Source organism: Neoarius graeffei, chromosome 10 (assembly GCF_027579695.1).
Source record: "Neoarius graeffei isolate fNeoGra1 chromosome 10, fNeoGra1.pri, whole genome shotgun sequence".
In the NCBI taxonomy this organism is placed as follows: Eukaryota; Metazoa; Chordata; class Actinopteri; order Siluriformes; family Ariidae; genus Neoarius; species Neoarius graeffei.
In genome coordinates this window covers 25,104,107-25,122,160 of record NC_083578.1, presented here as the reverse complement: position 1 = coordinate 25,122,160, position 18,054 = coordinate 25,104,107, and the positions used below count along the sequence as shown (strand labels likewise).

Genomic DNA, 18,054 nt, shown 5'->3' with positions numbered 1-18,054 from the left:
CCTCGTGTCGTGTCAGAATTGAGTAATTTGGCCCTATGTATTATAAACAAGTAATCGTATGGTTCCTCGGAAAATTAAAGTGCATATTCTGGACCAATTTCGTTTTTTTATATGAAAGTATATCCCTTTACACACTCATCCAGAAGGGTCATTTTGCACAAGGCCATCTGTCTACAGCAGAAAAAAATAAAATAACAAAACACGTCTGGAAAAATCCCAAGGGAGTCTGGAGCCAGGTTCGTGACGTTACCTGTGGAAGCGCCAGCGGGCTGCGCGAGCTTGCACAGTTTCAGTGCACAGCCTGTGTAAACCAAGCGCTCCCATTTCTCTCTCGTTGTCCGGTCTTTTGGAAAACGATGAGTACTAATCCCGTCAAGATTGGTGTTGCTACACCCTCCTACGATACATCTGTTAACCATTTTAAAAATTACGCGATAACGTTGAAGAAATTTGCAGAAAACCACCAGGTCGTTTTCTCATAAACAAACCAGCGCTGACGTAGGATTCAGAGGGAGGCGTCCCGCACGCGACGTCATGAAAATCAATGCTTGCCGGGAAATTCAAATGCCAAGTTTTTTCAGAGGCGTTCGATTTCACCTCAAATGGCTTGATTTCAACTGAATTTTTCTGGTGTTGCGCAAGGTAAAAAAATTGCACAAAATGCAAAATGTGACAGATATTTGACCAAAGTTTAATATAAAATAGGAGAATTACATTGATCTTGCTCCTGAATTTACCCATGATGTGCACTTTAAGGATCAATTTCACTCGTGACTTCAAAGTTTTCAAAATTTTCAAAACTTCGAAATCACTCGTGAAATTAATCCTTAATTTTGCTCGGCCCCATACGATTACCTATACTAATCTGAAAAGTGCTCTCCCATGTAGTATGCTGCTCAGATACAAAAAAAAATTTTATATGTTTAATTTTGTGCTGGTGGCACGGTGGTGTAGTGGTTAGCGCTGTCGCCTCACAGCAAGAAGGTCCGGGTTCGAGCCCCGTGGCCGGCGAGGGCCTTTCTGTGTGGAGTTTGCATGTTCTCCCCGTGTCCGCGTGGGTTTCCTCCGGGTGCTCCAGTTTCCCCCACAGTCCAAAGACATGCAGGTTAGGTTAAGTGGTGACTCTAAATTGACCGTAGGTGTGAATGGTTGTCTGTGTGTCAGCCCTGCGATGACCTGGCGACTTGTCCAGGGTGTACCCCGCCTTTCACCCGTAGTCAGCTGGGATAGGCTCCAGCTTGCCTGCGACCCTGTAGAACAGGATAAAGCGGCTAGAGATAATGAGATGAGATCATTTTGTGCTAGAAAACGAATATTTGGACTCAATGTTTTTGTACTGACTCGATAATGTAGAAGTCATAAAATAGAACTCTAAAACAAAGTTTATATGACAAAAAACAAAATAGGGTGCCTAAGAATTTTGAAACAGTTCTGTACTTTTGACCACTTACTGTATCTGAATGGATTCATTAGTTATACAGTGTAAGTCGCCTTGCTTTAGTATTAAATAACCTCAAATCCGTTAAATGGATCTAGCCAACTTTTTAAAAAGTGTTCTCAAACACCACCTAAAAAGCTTTTTTTGTTTATACTTGTCAAAACAGTCTATTAAGGCTGAGCAGACTCCACAGGGTGAATTGAAGCATGGTTCGAGTCTTGGAACTCTCTGCTTAAACGAAGCCATGAATAGTGTAGCTACTTCACAGACCATCCTGTCATAAACTCTGCCAGGAACCACTAAACCTGAACCTGACATTACACTTGACTCGAGCAATGTTTACCGTCACAGTTCTCGAGCAAAATTGCTCAACCTCAGCATCTGCAAAAGTCTTTCCATATGGACCTGACAGACTTTACTTTTTCTCCCAGTTTATTGGGTTTAGGCTAGTTCATTGTAAAATCAAAAAGGTTCAGTAAACATGTCAACACTATGTACTTATAACATATAACCTATAACTTTAGCGAATTTGTTCGGAACACATCAGATGCAGCAGTGATACAGTAGTAGTTAAAGAGCTGTGCTTTCTGACTGAAAGGCTAAAAGTTCATATCCTAAATCCCTAAAACTTCACAAACCACAATTGGGACCTTGAACAGATGATGTAACTTTAAACCATCAGCCATCCCGAAGCAAGTTTGGATAAAAAATTATCAACTAAATGTGTCAGGCGAATGTTCATGCCATATGCTCCTGCTCAAGACAATAATACCAATATCGTGTGCAATATTTACTTTCACCATCAGGTTAGTGTCTTGCAAAAGTATTCATCCCCCTTGGTGTTTGTCCTGTTTTGTCGCATTACAAGCTGGAATTAAAATGGATTTTTGGAGGGTGAGCACCATTTGATTTACACAACATGCCGACCACTTTAAAGGTGAAAACTGTTGTTTTATTGTGACACAAACAATAATTAAGATGAAAAAAAAAAAACAGAAATCTGGAGTGTGCATAGGTATTCACCCCTTTCGTATGATTAGTTTAGATTAGATGAGATAAAACTTTATTGATCCCTTTGGGCGGGTTCCCTCAGGGAAATTAAGATTCCATTCAGATAAACACAGAAAAGAAATAGAGAAAACTTCTAGATAAATTAAAATAAATTAAGTATTTACATATACAAATATAAAAGAATAAGATATGGGGAAGGGGGAAAGGGGTCAGAAGTGGGGTTAGGGTAAGTGTGTGTGGGGGGGAAGCAGGAAAGATATTGCACTTAATATTCCACATTATATTGCACATTGTCCGGTATTGCTTATTGTTAGGCTAGGCTACTGCTCCTTCCCGTCCTCTGTCCTCCTGTTACCCCTCCTCCCCCCCCAGAGAGGAGTTGTACAGTCTGATGGCGTGAGGGAGAAAGGAGTTTTTAAGTCTGTTCGTCCTGCACTTGGGAAGGAGCATTCTGTCACTGAACAGGCTCCTCTGGTTGCTGATGACGGTGTGCAGAGGGTGACTGGCATCGTCCATGATGTTCAATAGTTTGTCCATAGACCTCCCAATGTCAATGACCAGCTCCTTGGTCTTTGAGGTGTTGAGCTGCAGATGGTTCCTGTTGCACCACACAGCAAAGTCCCTCACCAGGCTTCTATACTCCTCCTCTCTGTCGTCACTGATACCCCCAACGATGGCTGTGTTATCGGCAAACTTGTGAATGTGACACAGCTCTGAGTTGTAGCAGAAGTCCGCGGTGTACAGGGTGAAGAGAAGAGGGGCCAGCACCGTGCCCTGGGGTGCTCCGGTGCTGCTTATTACAGTGTCAGACATGATGTCCTTCAGCCTGACGTACTGCAGCCTGTCAGTGAGGTAGCTGGAGGTCCAGGTGACCAGGCAGGGGTCTACTCGCATCCTGTTCAGTTTGTCCTGAAGCAATAGGGGCTGGATGGTGTTGAAGGCACTCGAGAGGTCCAAGAAGAGGATCCTCCCTGTGCCATTTTCCTTATCCAGATGCGAGTGGGCTCGGTGTAGCAGGTAGAGGATGGCGTCTTCCACACCAACACCTGCCCGGTACGCAAACCCCTAAATAAGAGCTGGTCCAACCAATTCACTTTATAAGTCACATAATTAGTTGATTAAGATCTACCTGTGTGCAATCAAAGTGCCACATGATCTGTCACATGATGTCTGTTTAAATCAACCTGTTCTGGAAGGATCCTGACTCTGCAACACTACTAAGCAAGCAACATAAGAACCAAGGAGCCTCCAAACAGGTCAGAGACAAAGTTGTGGAGAAGTATAGATCAGGGTTGGGTTATAAAAAATATCCCAAACTTTGAATATCCCAGGGAGCACCATTAAATCCATTATAGCAAAATGGAAAGAATATGGCACCACTACAAACCTGACAAGAGAAGGTCACCCACCAAAACTCACAGACCAGGCAAGGAGGGCGTTAATCAGAGATGCAACAAAGACACCAAAGATAACACTGAAGGAGCTGCAAAGATCCACAGCGGAGATGGGAGCATCTGTCCATAGGACCACTTTAAGCCGTACATTCCACAGAGTGGGGCTTTATGGAAGAGTGGCCAGAAAAAAGTCATTGCTTAAGAAAACACATTTGGAGTTTGCCCAACAGCATGTGGCAGACTCCCCAAACACATGGAAGAAGATTCTCTGGTCAAATGAGACTAAACTTGATCTTTTTGACCATCATAGGAAATGCCATGTGTTTCGCAAACCCAACACCCTGAGAACACCATTCCTACAGTGAAGCATGGTGGTGGCAGCATCATGCTGTGGGGATATTTTTCATCTGCAGGGACAGGAAAGCTGGTCAGGACAGATTTTGAATTGACATGTACGTAAGACCATGCTCTCTACCACCATCATTAAAACACCCATTGAGGGAATGCCTTTTGAAAAAATTATGTTCAGCCCTCCAGTACAGTTCCAGAGATTCATACAAGCTATGCCAAGTTGCACTGGAGCTGTTCTGGTGGCACATGGGTAGCCTAACACCAGGCTTGTAGTACTCGAGTCCAGGACTCGGACTTGAGTCTGACTCATGACTTGACTTGGACTTGAGCACGTGCCAAGGCGTGCAGGTGTGACACTCTTGCATGTGCCAAGGCGTGCAAGAGTGTCACACCTGCACGCCTTGGCACGTGCATCAGATCGACTCTCGTGCGCACGCCGTAAACGACTCGCACCTGCACAGGATTAAGGCACAATCAGCACACCTATATAAAAACTGTGAAAATGCACTTACTTTGCGAAGTATTGAGTTGCATTGCTGACACATTACCGAGCCTTATTTCCTTGTTTGATTTCCTGATCCCTGATTTCCTGTTTCTCGTCTTTGAGTCTGCCGAGTCTACGATAGCCTGTTTGTGCCTCGCTTGACCTATTGCCTGTTTCACCGTTTTATGATTTTGCCTGCCGTTCTGGATTATTTACCTGTCTTCACTTGTATTAATAAACACACCTTTTTCACTTACATCCATCTCCCAACCATCTCCGACAGAATACTTCGCACTCCCTGACAAAGAGAATGCACATTCACATTCAGGAACAAACTAATTTTAATGCTGCTAAAACAGCCACCGTCAAATGGTGCAGTTGGAGTCTTGTTCTTGGACTCGACTCGGATCAATAGTGGACTCGACTCAAAATTTTTTTTAATGACTTGGACTTGACTCGGACTTGAACACTGGGGACTCGAGACTGGACTCGGACTTGAGGTTTAGTGACTCGACTACAACACTACCTAACACCTGAATGGCATGGTGGTGTAGTGGTTAGCACTATCGCCTCACAGCAAGAAGGTTCCATGTTTGAACCCCATGGCCGATGGGGGCCTTTCTGTGTGGAGTTTGCATGCTCTCCCTGTGTCTGCGTGGGTTTCCTCCAGGTGCTCCTGTTTCCCCCCACGATTCAAAGACATGAAGATTTGGTAAAAATACCCAGCCACTGGGGTTGCACAAGTCAGTGCATACTTAGTGCTGGTCCCAAGCCCGGAAAGACTGGGGAGGGTTGCGTCAGGAAGGGCATCCAGTGTAAAAATCTATGCCAAAGCAAAGGGGTTGAAAATCAGTTGGGGCTTTGCCCTGTACTCTTCCCGTCATGAACTATATGACAAATAAATTAAGTTTGTAGCTTGAACCACACTGAGTTACAGGATTGTACTGAAATCAGTCTTAAGAACCATAAAGGGACATTAGGGGTCCATGCAATGAATGTTTAGCTTTAAACATCTTCCTTTTTTTTTTTTTTTTTAAATATGCACTTGCTTCTCCAGCTGATTGCTCATGAACTGATTGCTGATCATCTTCATAATCCCCATACTCCACTTCATGTAGCACCTCGTTTTCGACTGACCTCAGTAGGAGTATAGCGTTTAGCCTTCCAGCTCCCACACTTTGGCAGTCACTTCCTCAAAGTCTCTGTGATCGCGCCTCTATTTCAGATTTTAAACCTGAACCAAAAACTCTTCATTCAGTGCTATTCCAGGTCTCATGCTGATGTGTATGGTATCCTTTCCCTCTGACTGTATGTATACTCCTGCTTATGTTTCTTATGTCCTTTGGATTTGTTCTGGTATGCTGTTCATCCTGTCTCAGCTCATCTTTTATTTTGTCTCTTTGTCGTTATTCTATTGCATCTATTCATTCTGGTTCATGTTTTTCACATTTTACTTGATTTTATTTGATGTATTTTGTGCCTATTATTTCAGATTTCTAGCATAGATTTTATAAAGTGATCTGGAATAGTTTGAGAAAGGAACGAGATCAGTAAAATTAGCAGTAGCAGTAGTAATAGTAGTAATAGTAGTAGTAGTAGTGTTTTCCACATTCCACTCCACATATTTCACACAGTGTATTTTTCCTTGTACTGCACTTGGTACATTAATACTATTCACACTTGTGTACATATCACTCGATCTGTAAATACTTGCCTTTTTTCTCCTGTTCCTCTTTCAGAGTGCTCATATGTATATCGCTGCATTAAAAAAAAAAAAAGTCACACACTAACATTTTTGGATTGCCTTCAGCTTTGATTACAGTGTATATTCGCTGTGGCATTTCAACAACCTTATACAACGTCACGATATTTATTTCTGTCCACGGCTACATTGTTTATTTTTAACCAAGATTTTGTTTTGACAACGAGAGTGTCGAACCACTCTGTACAGCCTTCTTCAGCACATCCCAAAGGGTTTAAGGTCGGGACTCATTGGTGGCCAGTTCATATGTGAAAATGATTCCTCGTGCTTCCTGAACCACTCTTTCACTATCTGAGCCCTAATTTTATGCTCGTGCCATCAGGGAAGGAAAAAAAACCATCCATTGATGGGATAACTTGGTCATTCAGGTCGTCAGCTGACTTCATTTTGTGGCCACGTCACATTCTTGAACCTCAACCTGACCAACTGAAGCAACCACAGATCATAACACTACCTCCAGAGCCTTGTACAGTGGCCACTTCCCTTCTTACCCTGGGGAAAGTCCATCACTCAGGAAAAGAGTAAATCAGACTCATCAGACCACATAACTTTTTATTCCATTGCTCCAGAGTCCAATCTTTATGCTCCCTAGCAAATTGAAACCTTTTCTTCTGATTAGTCTCACTAACAAGTGGTTTTCTTATGGCCACACAGCTCTTTAAGTCCTAATCCTGTTAGCCTGGCTAACGCGACTTCAAAGCTCTCCGAGCTATTGGTCTGGCCAAGATATTAAGCCCAACCGTTTCCCAGAGCCCGTGGTTGACCCGCCTCGCTGAAATGCCTCAGTTTGCTACTGGTCAAAGCCAGAAAAGGCTGTGACGAAGCTTAAACCAATCACATCGCTCTTTCCTCTGACGTATGCGACGCGACGGGGCTAACTGGTAGATTAAACTCTTACCGAAGCCGGTCGGGAGCAAGGCGAAAACGTCCTTCCTTTCAATAAATACCTCCAGGGCTGCTCTTTGCTCCGTTTTCAATGAGAACTTCCCGTTGAATGCTTTCAATACAGCATCTATGCGTAATAGATGCGGAAGCGTGAATGAAGCGCTTCCGGCATAGATTCTGTAAACAATCTATGGCTTCCGGTCGCAGTTCTACTACGTCAGTGCCTTGAACACGCGTCTACCCAGGGCCGTTGGAGATGCTCAAAGCTGATTGGTTCCCGATTTTTCGGGAGCTTGGAAGAGCTGTAGATAGCTTGCCTGGCCAGACTAAGCTCGCAACAGGCCCTCGTGTTGCGTCACGCTTAGGATGGGCGGGCCCAGGCTATAATCCTGTGAGTCCTTGTCACATTTTGCATGTGGAAATGCTCTTACTGTCACAATTAATCATAGCCGTGAGTTCCACTGGTGATTTTTTTTTTTTTTTAATGATTCGACTTCACCAAGCATTGACGTGATCTCTGATCATGGTCAGTCAAGATTTTTTTTTTCCAACCACATTTCTTCCGTGAAGTTCTTAACCCATTCCAGGAATTTCGGCAAATCTCCTTAGTCGTTTTCTTTGCTTGATGCAGGCCAGTAATTTGACCCTTCTGAAACACAGTAACTTCTTTTCCATGACCACGGGATACATCTTCCGACATCATTTTTACCTCGCCCACAACGGAGTAAGCGGGACGAGGTATTGTAATCAGTGTGGTTTGTTTGTTTGTTCACAGACAGACACACAAACAATCTAGCGTCTAGAGGGTTGCACAGATTGACTTCAGATTTTCAGAGTAGGTGGTAGATTACCTCATTAAATTTTAGGGGTAATCGGGTCAAGGTGAAGGTCAAGGTCACCGGAAAGGTCAACCTTTCGGTCAAAATAACATATTTTCCATTATAACTCTGCCGATAGACAGAGGTTTACTATTCTGAGCATACAGGAACTCCCAAATGGCCTTTCATTTGGCACCATGATCTCTGACCTTGAGTGACCTTGAAAGGTCAAACTCAAGGTCACAGATTTTCAGAGGGCTGTAACTTGAAAAAGGTTGATGATAGATAAATATTTACCATTATCAACTTATAGGAAGTGCCATATAGGCTTTCATTTGGCACCATGATCTTTGACCTTGAGTGACCTTGAAAGATCAAACTGAAGGTCATGGGTTTTCAAAGGGCTATAACTTTAAAATGGTTCAGGATAGCCAGATGTTTACCATCATCAACATATAAGAAGTCCCATACGGGCTTTCAGTTGCCGCCATGACCTTTGACCTTAAATGACTTTTTGAAATGTCAAACTCAAGATCATGGATTTTCACAGGACTATAACCTGACAGCTGGTGATTGAGAAATATTACCATTATCAACATATAAAATAAGTGCTGCTGGGCAATGTTTGTTTTGCCTGGCAGCACTTGTTTTTAGAAATGAGAAGCTACTCACTGCATCATTTTGGGTTAAAAGGATTGCTACCAGCTGAAATGTATTAATCGCTGCAGTAATTATCCAATCAAAGGCTCTTAAGTATTTGCATATTTAAATCCAAATGGTGCCTTTTTTTGTGGCCAGGCAGTGTATTTTCATAGTCAGATCTGTATATACAAATCTCATCACTGTGCCATTGCTACTGTCTTATTATCCATCCATCCATTATCTGTAGCCGCTTATCCTGTTCTCCAGGGTCGCAGGTAAGCACGATATTCATGCTAGCGTGTTATGCACATATTCGGCAGATTCAACACATTGTAATGTTCTCGGTCCATCACTCACTGGCCATTGGCATTATTATGTACCAGGACATCGAAGTGCTCCCATCAGACCTTAAAAGATTTGGAGGCATCTTCAAACCTCTGGTTGCTGCTCAGAATAGGAGCTAGTGCTTTCATAGACTGAGGTCTTAATGAAATATCTGTAACATCCTTTGATCAAAATACCATACTACCATCCTACGCAGGGTCCTGGGCAAGCTGGAGCCTATCCCAGCTTACTATGGGCGAGAGGCGGGGTACACCCTCGACAAGTTGCCAGGTCATCGCAGGGCTGACGCATAGAGACAAACAACCATTCACACCGACGGTCAATTTAGAGCCACCAATTAACCTAACCTGCATGTCTTTGGGCTGTGGGAGAAACCCAAGCAGACACGAGAAACATGCAAACTCCACACAGAAAGGCTGTCGCTGGCTGCCGGGCTCGAACCCTGAACCTTCTTGCTGTGAGGCAACAGTGCTAACCACTACACTTTTTATTATTCATTCTACACTTAAAAAAAATGTGATTTCATTGCTTATATTAAACTTTATTTAAACAAGTTTCTAATTACTAGATTGAATTATTTCGAGTGAGTGTTATGGAATCACGTAATCACCGACTAACCAATTACATTATGAAATCTCGCGAGAATCTGAGACTGACGGGAACTATCGCAATAGAATTCTAGAAAGCTTCTAATTACTAAACTAAATGATGTCGAGTGAGTGTTATGGAATCACGTAGTCACGATTACATTATGAAATCTTGTGAGAATCTGAGACTGACAGGAAATATCGCATAGAATTCTAGAAAGTTTCTAATTACTAGATTGAATTATGTCGAGTAAGTGTTATGGAATCACGTAATCACCTACTAACCAATTACATTATGAAATCTCGCGAGAATCTGAGACTGACAGGAAATATCACATAGAATTCTAGAAAGTTTCTAATTACTAGATTGAATTATTTCGAGTGAGTGTTATGGAATCACGTAATCACCTACTAACCAATTACATTATGAAATCTCGCGAGAATCTGAGACTGACGGGAACTATCGCAATAGAATTCTAGAAAGCTTCTAATTACTAAACTAAATGATGTCGAGTGAGTGTTATGGAATCACGTAGTCACGATTACATTATGAAATCTTGCGAGAATCTGAGACTGACAGGAAATATCGCATAGAATTCTAGAAAGTTTCTAATTACTAGATTGAATTATGTCGAGTAAGTGTTATGGAATCACGTAATCACCTACTAACCAATTACATTATGAAATCTCGCGAGAATCTGAGACTGACAGGAAATATCGCATAGAATTCTAGAAAGTTTCTAATTACTAGATTGAATTATGTCGAGTGAGTGTTATGGAATCACGTAATCACCTACTAACCAATTACATTATGAAATCTCGCGAGAATCTGAGACTGACGGGAACTATCGCAATAGAATTCTAGAAAGCTTCTAATTACTAAACTAAATGATGTCGAGTGAGTGTTATGGAATCACGTAGTCACGATTACATTATGAAATCTTGCGAGAATCTGAGACTGACAGGAAATATCGCATAGAATTCTAGAAAGTTTCTAATTACTAGATTGAATTATGTCGAGTAAGTGTTATGGAATCACGTAATCACCTACTAACCAATTACATTATGAAATCTCGCGAGAATCTGAGACTGACAGGAAATATCGCATAGAATTCTAGAAAGTTTCTAATTACTAGATTGAATTATGTCGAGTGAGTGTTATGGAATCACGTAATCACCTACTAACCAATTACATTATGAAATCTCGCGAGAATCTGAGACTGACGGGAACTATCGCAATAGAATTCTAGAAAGCTTCTAATTACTAAACTAAATGATGTCGAGTGAGTGTTATGGAATCACGTAGTCACGATTACATTATGAAATCTTGCGAGAATCTGAGACTGACAGGAAATATCGCATAGAATTCTAGAAAGTTTCTAATTACTAGATTGAATTATGTCGAGTGAGTGTTATGGAATCACGTAATCACCTACTAACCAATTACATTATGAAATCTCGCGAGAATCTGAGACTGACGGGAACTATCGCAATAGAATTCTAGAAAGCTTCTAATTACTAAACTAAATGATGTCGAGTGAGTGTTATGGAATCACGTAGTCACGATTACATTATGAAATCTTGCGAGAATCTGAGACTGACAGGAAATATCGCATAGAATTCTAGAAAGTTTCTAATTACTAGATTGAATTATGTCGAGTAAGTGTTATGGAATCACGTAATCACCTACTAACCAATTACATTATGAAATCTCGCGAGAATCTGAGACTGACAGGAAATATCGCATAGAATTCTAGAAAGTTTCTAATTACTAGATTGAATTATTTCGAGTGAGTGTTATGGAATCACGTAATCACCTACTAACCAATTACATTATGAAATCTCGCGAGAATCTGAGACTGACGGGAACTATCGCAATAGAATTCTAGAAAGCTTCTAATTACTAAACTAAATGATGTCGAGTGAGTGTTATGGAATCACGTAGTCACGATTACATTATGAAATCTTGCGAGAATCTGAGACTGACAGGAAATATCGCATAGAATTCTAGAAAGTTTCTAATTACTAGATTGAATTATGTCGAGTGAGTGTTATGGAATCACGTAGTCACCAATTACATTATGAAATCTCGCGAGAATCTGAGACTGACAGGAACCATAGCTGTAGAAGTAAATTAATATGACTGAACATTAAAGGAAAAACCTGTCAAGTAAAATAGTGTAGCGGTAATGTGGTTGTTATGAAACGCCGGGGACCGGGGTTTGATCCTGGCTTCAGGTGCAAAAAAAAAAAGTTTAATTGTATTCAGAAAACAGACATACGGCAACAATTTATTTAACAAATTTTGACTCCATGAATGGCTTTAAAAAATTCGATCAATAATACTAATTTCTGCACAGAGCAGCTCCCTGACCCATGTAGTGTCTAGGGAATAGGACGCCATTTAGGACACTCCAGCTGAGTTTCCTTCACATGCAGCGGCTCCAGTTCGCTCCTCTGACGCAAGAAAGCGTTTTTCTTGTGAAGTCCGCAAAAACAAACTCACACCTTACCTCAAACGTCCAGGTGGGAAAAGCTGCGGCTTGCTGCATGGCCGCTAAAAACACGCCGAGCAGCCCAAGAGCCAGAGGCAGCTCTTCCTTTCCCCGCAGCATGTCTCCGTCCAAAGCTTTACCCGCAAACAGCACGTGCTGAATTTCTCCACCATCTATTCCTCTTTCATTCCTCTGCTTTCCATCTGACCTGCGAGTTTGTCCGACGTCCTGCTGGAGTGCTGAACGCTTCTTCTCTCCTCTCCTCTCCTCTCCTCAGCCCGATGCGAGTGGCCCTGTTCCAAACTGTGGAGCTGCACTTTCCTTTTTTTCTCCCCCCTCGGACTCTTCAGCACACCTCCGCCGTCTCACATTTCTCCAACTGAGATCAGAAGTATTTGGAAAGGAAAGCAGCTGTAGACTACTACACTGAAATCCAGCCAGGCAGAGATGGCAGCTTGATCAGGATTTCAGCCTGCAACTGATGCTGTTTTCATTCATACCACACCATACCACACCACACACCATACCACGCCATACCATACCACACACCATACCATGCCATACCATACCACACCACACCATACCACACCACACTATACCATACCATACCACGCCATACCACACCACACACCATACCACACCACACCATACCACACCACACCATACCACACCATACCACACACACCACGCCATACCATACCACGCCATACCATACCACACACCATACCATGCCATACCATACCACACCACACCATACCACACCACACTATACCATACCATACCACGCCATACCACACCACACACCATACCACACCACACCATACCACACCATACCACACACACCACGCCATACCACACCACACACACCACGCCATACCATACCACGCCATACCATACCACACACCACATCGCACCATACCATACCACACCACACCATACCACACACCATACCATACCACGCCATACCACACCACACACCATACCATACCACACCACACCATACCACACCACACCACACACACCACGCCATACCATACCACGCCATACCATACCACACCATACCATACCACACCACACCATACCATACTGTACTCACAAACAAAACACTGCTAATCTGGGCTGGGGTTCGCAGAATCCTCTTAACACTAAGAGCATCTTAAAGTGCATATCACGGGAAAATTCAGGCGCAAGATCAATGTAATTCTCCTATTTGATATTAAACTTTGGTCAAATATCTGTCGCATTTTGTGCAATTCTTGTTTTACCTTGCGCAATACCAGAAAAATTCAGTTGAAATCAAGCCATTTGAGGCGAATTGGTCCGCCTCTGAAAAAAATTGCCATTTAGATTTCCCGGCAAACATTGATTTTCGTGACGTCGCATGCGGGACGCCTCCCTCTGAATCCTACGTCAGCGCTGGTTTGTTGATGAGAAAATGACCTGGTGGTTTTCTGCAAATTTCTTCAACGTTATCGCGTAATTATTAAAATGGTTAACAGATGTATCGTAGGAGGGTGTAGCAACACCAATCTTGATGGGATTAATATTCGTCGTTTCCCAAAAGACCGGACAATGAGAGAGAAATGGGAGCGCTTGGTCTACACAGGCTGTGCACTGAAACCGTGCAAAGCTCGTGCAGCCTGCTGGCGCTTCTGCAGTTGACGTCACGAATCTGGCTCCAGACTCCCTTGGGATTTTTCCAGACACGTTTTGTTATTTTATTTTTTTCTGCTGTAGACAGATGGCCTTGTGCAAAATTACCCTTCTGGATGAGTGTGTAAAGGGACATACTTTCATATAAAAAAAACGAAATTGGTCCAGAATATGCACTTTAAAGTGCATATCATGGGTAAATTCAGGAGCAAGATCAATGTAATTCTCCTATTTGATATTAAACTTTGGTCAAATATCTGTCACATTTTGCATTTTGCACAATTTTTTTTTTACCTTCTGCACAATTTTTTTTACCTTCTGCAATACCAGAAAAATTCAGTTGAAATCAAGCCATTTGAGGCGAATTCGTCCGCCTCTGAAAAAACTTGGCATTTGGATTTCCCGGCAAACATTGATTTTCGTGACGTCACATGCAGGACACCTCCCTCTGAATCCTACGTCAGCGCTGGTTTGTTTATGAGAAAACGACCGTATTATTTACATCCCCAGTCTTGTGTCCGTCGTATTCACTACTTGAATCATCATCAAATCCAAACAGATGAAGCCCCAATTCTGACATCTCATTATATTCTTCATCCAAAGGTGAAGTAACATTGCGCTCAGGTGACAATTCCATATTTCAGTGCAAAATCGCTAGCTGCTAAACTTGGTCTACACAGGCTGTGCACTGAAACCGTGCAAGCTCACATAGCCTGCTGGCGCTTCCGCAGGTGACGTCATGAATCTGGCTCCAGACTCCCTTGGGATTTTTCCAGACGCGTTTTATTTTTTTCTGCTGTAGACAGATGGCCTTGTGCAAAATTACCCTTCTGGATGAGTGTGTAAAGGGACATACTTTCATATTAAAAAAAAAAACTAAATTGGTCCAGGATATGCACTTTAAAGCATATGCACAGAACCATGGCTTCACTTTTTGTTTATAAATGCCTTGAGACCTCAAGAATGGCACAGGAATGGTTTTAAGCGTTAACAATAAATCTAATATAGTCATTTTTATGATTAAAGTGATTCATATACAGTAGGTAGCGGTCGGAGTGAATGACCTTGACGTCCGTGACATCACCGCAGGAAGTCTATCGGTCTCATTGCCATTTCCGCTCTACTAAAACACAGAGCTGACTGCAACTCCAATCCTCCATTTTGAGCTAATTTATCACCATGCCATGTAGACGTGTCGCTCGCTGGTGCAGCAACACAACAGAAGGTGGATTTACATTGCATTCATGGTCCAAGAATGTTCAAACTGCAAAGATTTGCACGCATTTTGTGAGAAGTTCACGGGCACATTGGGCGCCTACGAAGTGGTCTCTCCTCTGCTCTGCACATTTTACTGAGGACTCGTACAAGACCTCTGATCTGTTGAGGAGCGTTGGATATAATTCCAATGGTGCAGTACCAACAATTAAAGGAAAAGAAAACAAGAAAAGGAAGGTATTTATTTATTTATTTATTTATTTTAAAGGAAAGCGAGTTCAGTTGCACCAGTTCTCCCGGAGTGAGCCAAGGGTTGTTGGTAAAACACGGGACGTGACATATTATCGCTCGGGCAGTGACCTCCCCGCAGTTGTTGCTAAAACCGGTGACATCCTGTTCCATCCCAGGTTTTAGTAAGTGCCTGAGCTGAGCAGTAATGGCGGAGTACTCAGTAATGGAGAAAATGGAGAAAGAGTGTACCAGCCGTCTGATTTCTGTGCTGGATATTGCTGCCATCTTGCCCTTACATGGAAGAAGTGAATGAACGGAGAACTGAACGAACAACTGAAAGTCAGATTGTTTTGAAACAGTCAGCCACAAGATCGGCCTTCAAGAAGCGAGAACACAAGATGCGACTCTTATTTGGATACAAAACAACAAAAACGACACACGTTGTTTACTTGCATTTCGATCAATACGTGTAACTTGTATTGCGTGTTTAAGTTACCGGTATAAGATTTAATTTGCTTCAGAATGTGATCGTCTCAGTTCATCTGATTATTTAATTAGCCTTTTACGTTTTATCAGTGAAAATGCATGCATGTACATGTATGTTGCATAAGTTATAATGCCTATCCTATTTTAATGAGAGTCAACCCACAATCAATGTAGTCAAATCAGTCTGAGTTGAGCAAGTCGGTGACGGTATTTCTTACTTTCACCATAAATTTTTATTTATATGACTTTGGTCTATAGCTGTCAAAAGTCTTGGCCTTAAAACCGGTTACCGCTGTGACGTCACGCACTCAGGGCTGGCTGGCTCAGCGGGGCAGCTCCAATGCCAACTTTGCAGTTGATTTTAGCTCTCAAAAATATATATTTTTTAAATTCCCATTTATGCAGCATACAAGAGTCAAGGATGGAGATACGATCCACTCTAAAATAAAGGTTCTGCATATCTGCTTTAACTAAGAGAGAGAGAGAGAGAGAGAGAGAGAGTGTGTGTTCATTGTGCTGCTCGCTCCACCATTTAACGATGATCTTTGTGCAACGATGGTTTTGGGAAACTCTGCACTGTACATTTACTTAAAGGAGATGTGCAGAACCTTTATTTTTAAATACATTGAAAGTGATCACAATTATCGACACCTCAAACATGCATTTAGATCCAAAATGCCGACTGTCAAATGAAAGAGTAAGAAACAAAGTAGGTTTCGACAAGGAGATCATGAAATATCAGTGAATTTGATAAGTAAAAACATGTCCATGATCTTTCCACCATGCTTACCTGCGATGATAAAGTCCGGGTTTTCCTCAAGTTGCTGATTGGGCAAAAAAAAAATTCCATCTCAGATAACAAGCTGTGTCATCAGATGACAAGATCAAAGGGCAAGGGGGGTCTTCCGGTTGATCGAATAACCAATAATAACTGGTATAATCGAAACTCGCCTTTGTAAAATTGTTTTTTATTGGTAAATCTGAAAAGGTGTCGGTAATTGTAGTAATAATAATGCATTTTATTATTTTTTTTCTGATATTGTCTTCTAATGTTATATTTTGCCAACTTGTCTGTTGGAGACGGTACAGGTTCAAACGCAAACAGGTTTAAACATCCAGTTTTTCTTAATGTCATGACATCACGATGCACTCACATTTTTCTGAATACTTTCCTAGTTAACCATATATGCTATTTGTTTAAATTCCCAGTACAAGGGGCAAGAGAAGGACAGGGAGAGTTGTTGGGAGGTGTGTGTGTGTGAGTGAGAGAGAGAGTGCAGCATACTGATGATCAAGCCCAAGCAGCAGGGTTTTAATATGTTTCTTTTGATTTAGGGGAGGCGGCATGGTGGTGTAGTGGTTAGCACTGTCGCTTCACAGCAAGAAGGTTCTGGGTTCGAGCTCAGTGGTCGACGAGGGCCTTTCTGTGTGGAGTTTGCATGTTCTCCCCGTGTCCGCGTGGGTTTCCTCCGGGTGCTCCGGTTTCCCCCACAGTCCAAAGACATGCAGGTTAGGTTAACTGGTGACTCTAAATTGACCGTAGGTGTGAATGGTTGTCTGTGTCTATGTGTCAGCCCTACGATGATCTGGTGACTTGTCCAGGGTGTACCCCGTCTCTCGCCCATAGTCAGCTGGGATCGGCTCCAGCTTGCTCGTGACCCTGCACAGGATAAGCGGTTACGGATAATGGATGGATGGTTTAGGGGACAAGGACACTGGTCCTAAACAGTTAAAGAAGTCTCAGTACCCACAGGATCAGTTTGGCACACAAAAAGAGCATTCCAACAAAACTGGGGGAACTTTGGAAAATTCTGGCCATCATGACTGAGTCTTTGCCTCAGGTTTCATTAACAAACTAAAGGGTCTACCCTAAAACAGGTGCATTATATTGAAATCTGATTCTTCATTCTGAATAACACTACAGTAGACTATCCAACTAATTAGTTTGTTTTGTAAAGTAAGATTGTACGGTGGTGTAGTGGTTAGCGCTGTCACCTCACAGCAAGAAGGTCCTGGGTTCGAGCCCCGTGGCCGGTGAGGGCCTTTCTGTGCGGAGTTTGCATGTTCTCCCCATGTCCGCGTGGGTTTCCTCCGGGTGCTCTGGTTTCCCCCACAGTCCAAAGACATGCAGGTTAGGTTAACTGGTGACTCTAAATTAACCGTAGGTGTGAATGTGAGTGTGAATGGTTGTCTGTGTCTATGTGTCAGCCCTGTGATGACCTGGCGACTTGTCCAGGGTGTACCCTGCCTTTCGCCC

General features: G+C 42.5%; 1 protein-coding gene across 2 annotated transcripts in view; it reads right to left on the bottom strand.

The window, feature by feature from the left end:
• mmp23ba (matrix metallopeptidase 23ba) overlaps positions 1-12,493 on the bottom strand; it is a 42,456-nt gene extending 29,963 nt beyond the window's left edge. The window contains exon 1 of one of the 2 annotated variants that reach the window (XM_060931617.1): positions 12,231-12,493. In XM_060931617.1, coding sequence (XP_060787600.1) covers positions 12,231-12,332 — 102 coding nt within the window. In that variant the 5' untranslated portion in view covers positions 12,333-12,493. The remainder of the gene's footprint in view (positions 1-12,230) is intronic. The other variant, XM_060931618.1, reaches the window with a different exon arrangement.
• Positions 12,494-18,054: the final 5,561 nt, after the last annotated feature.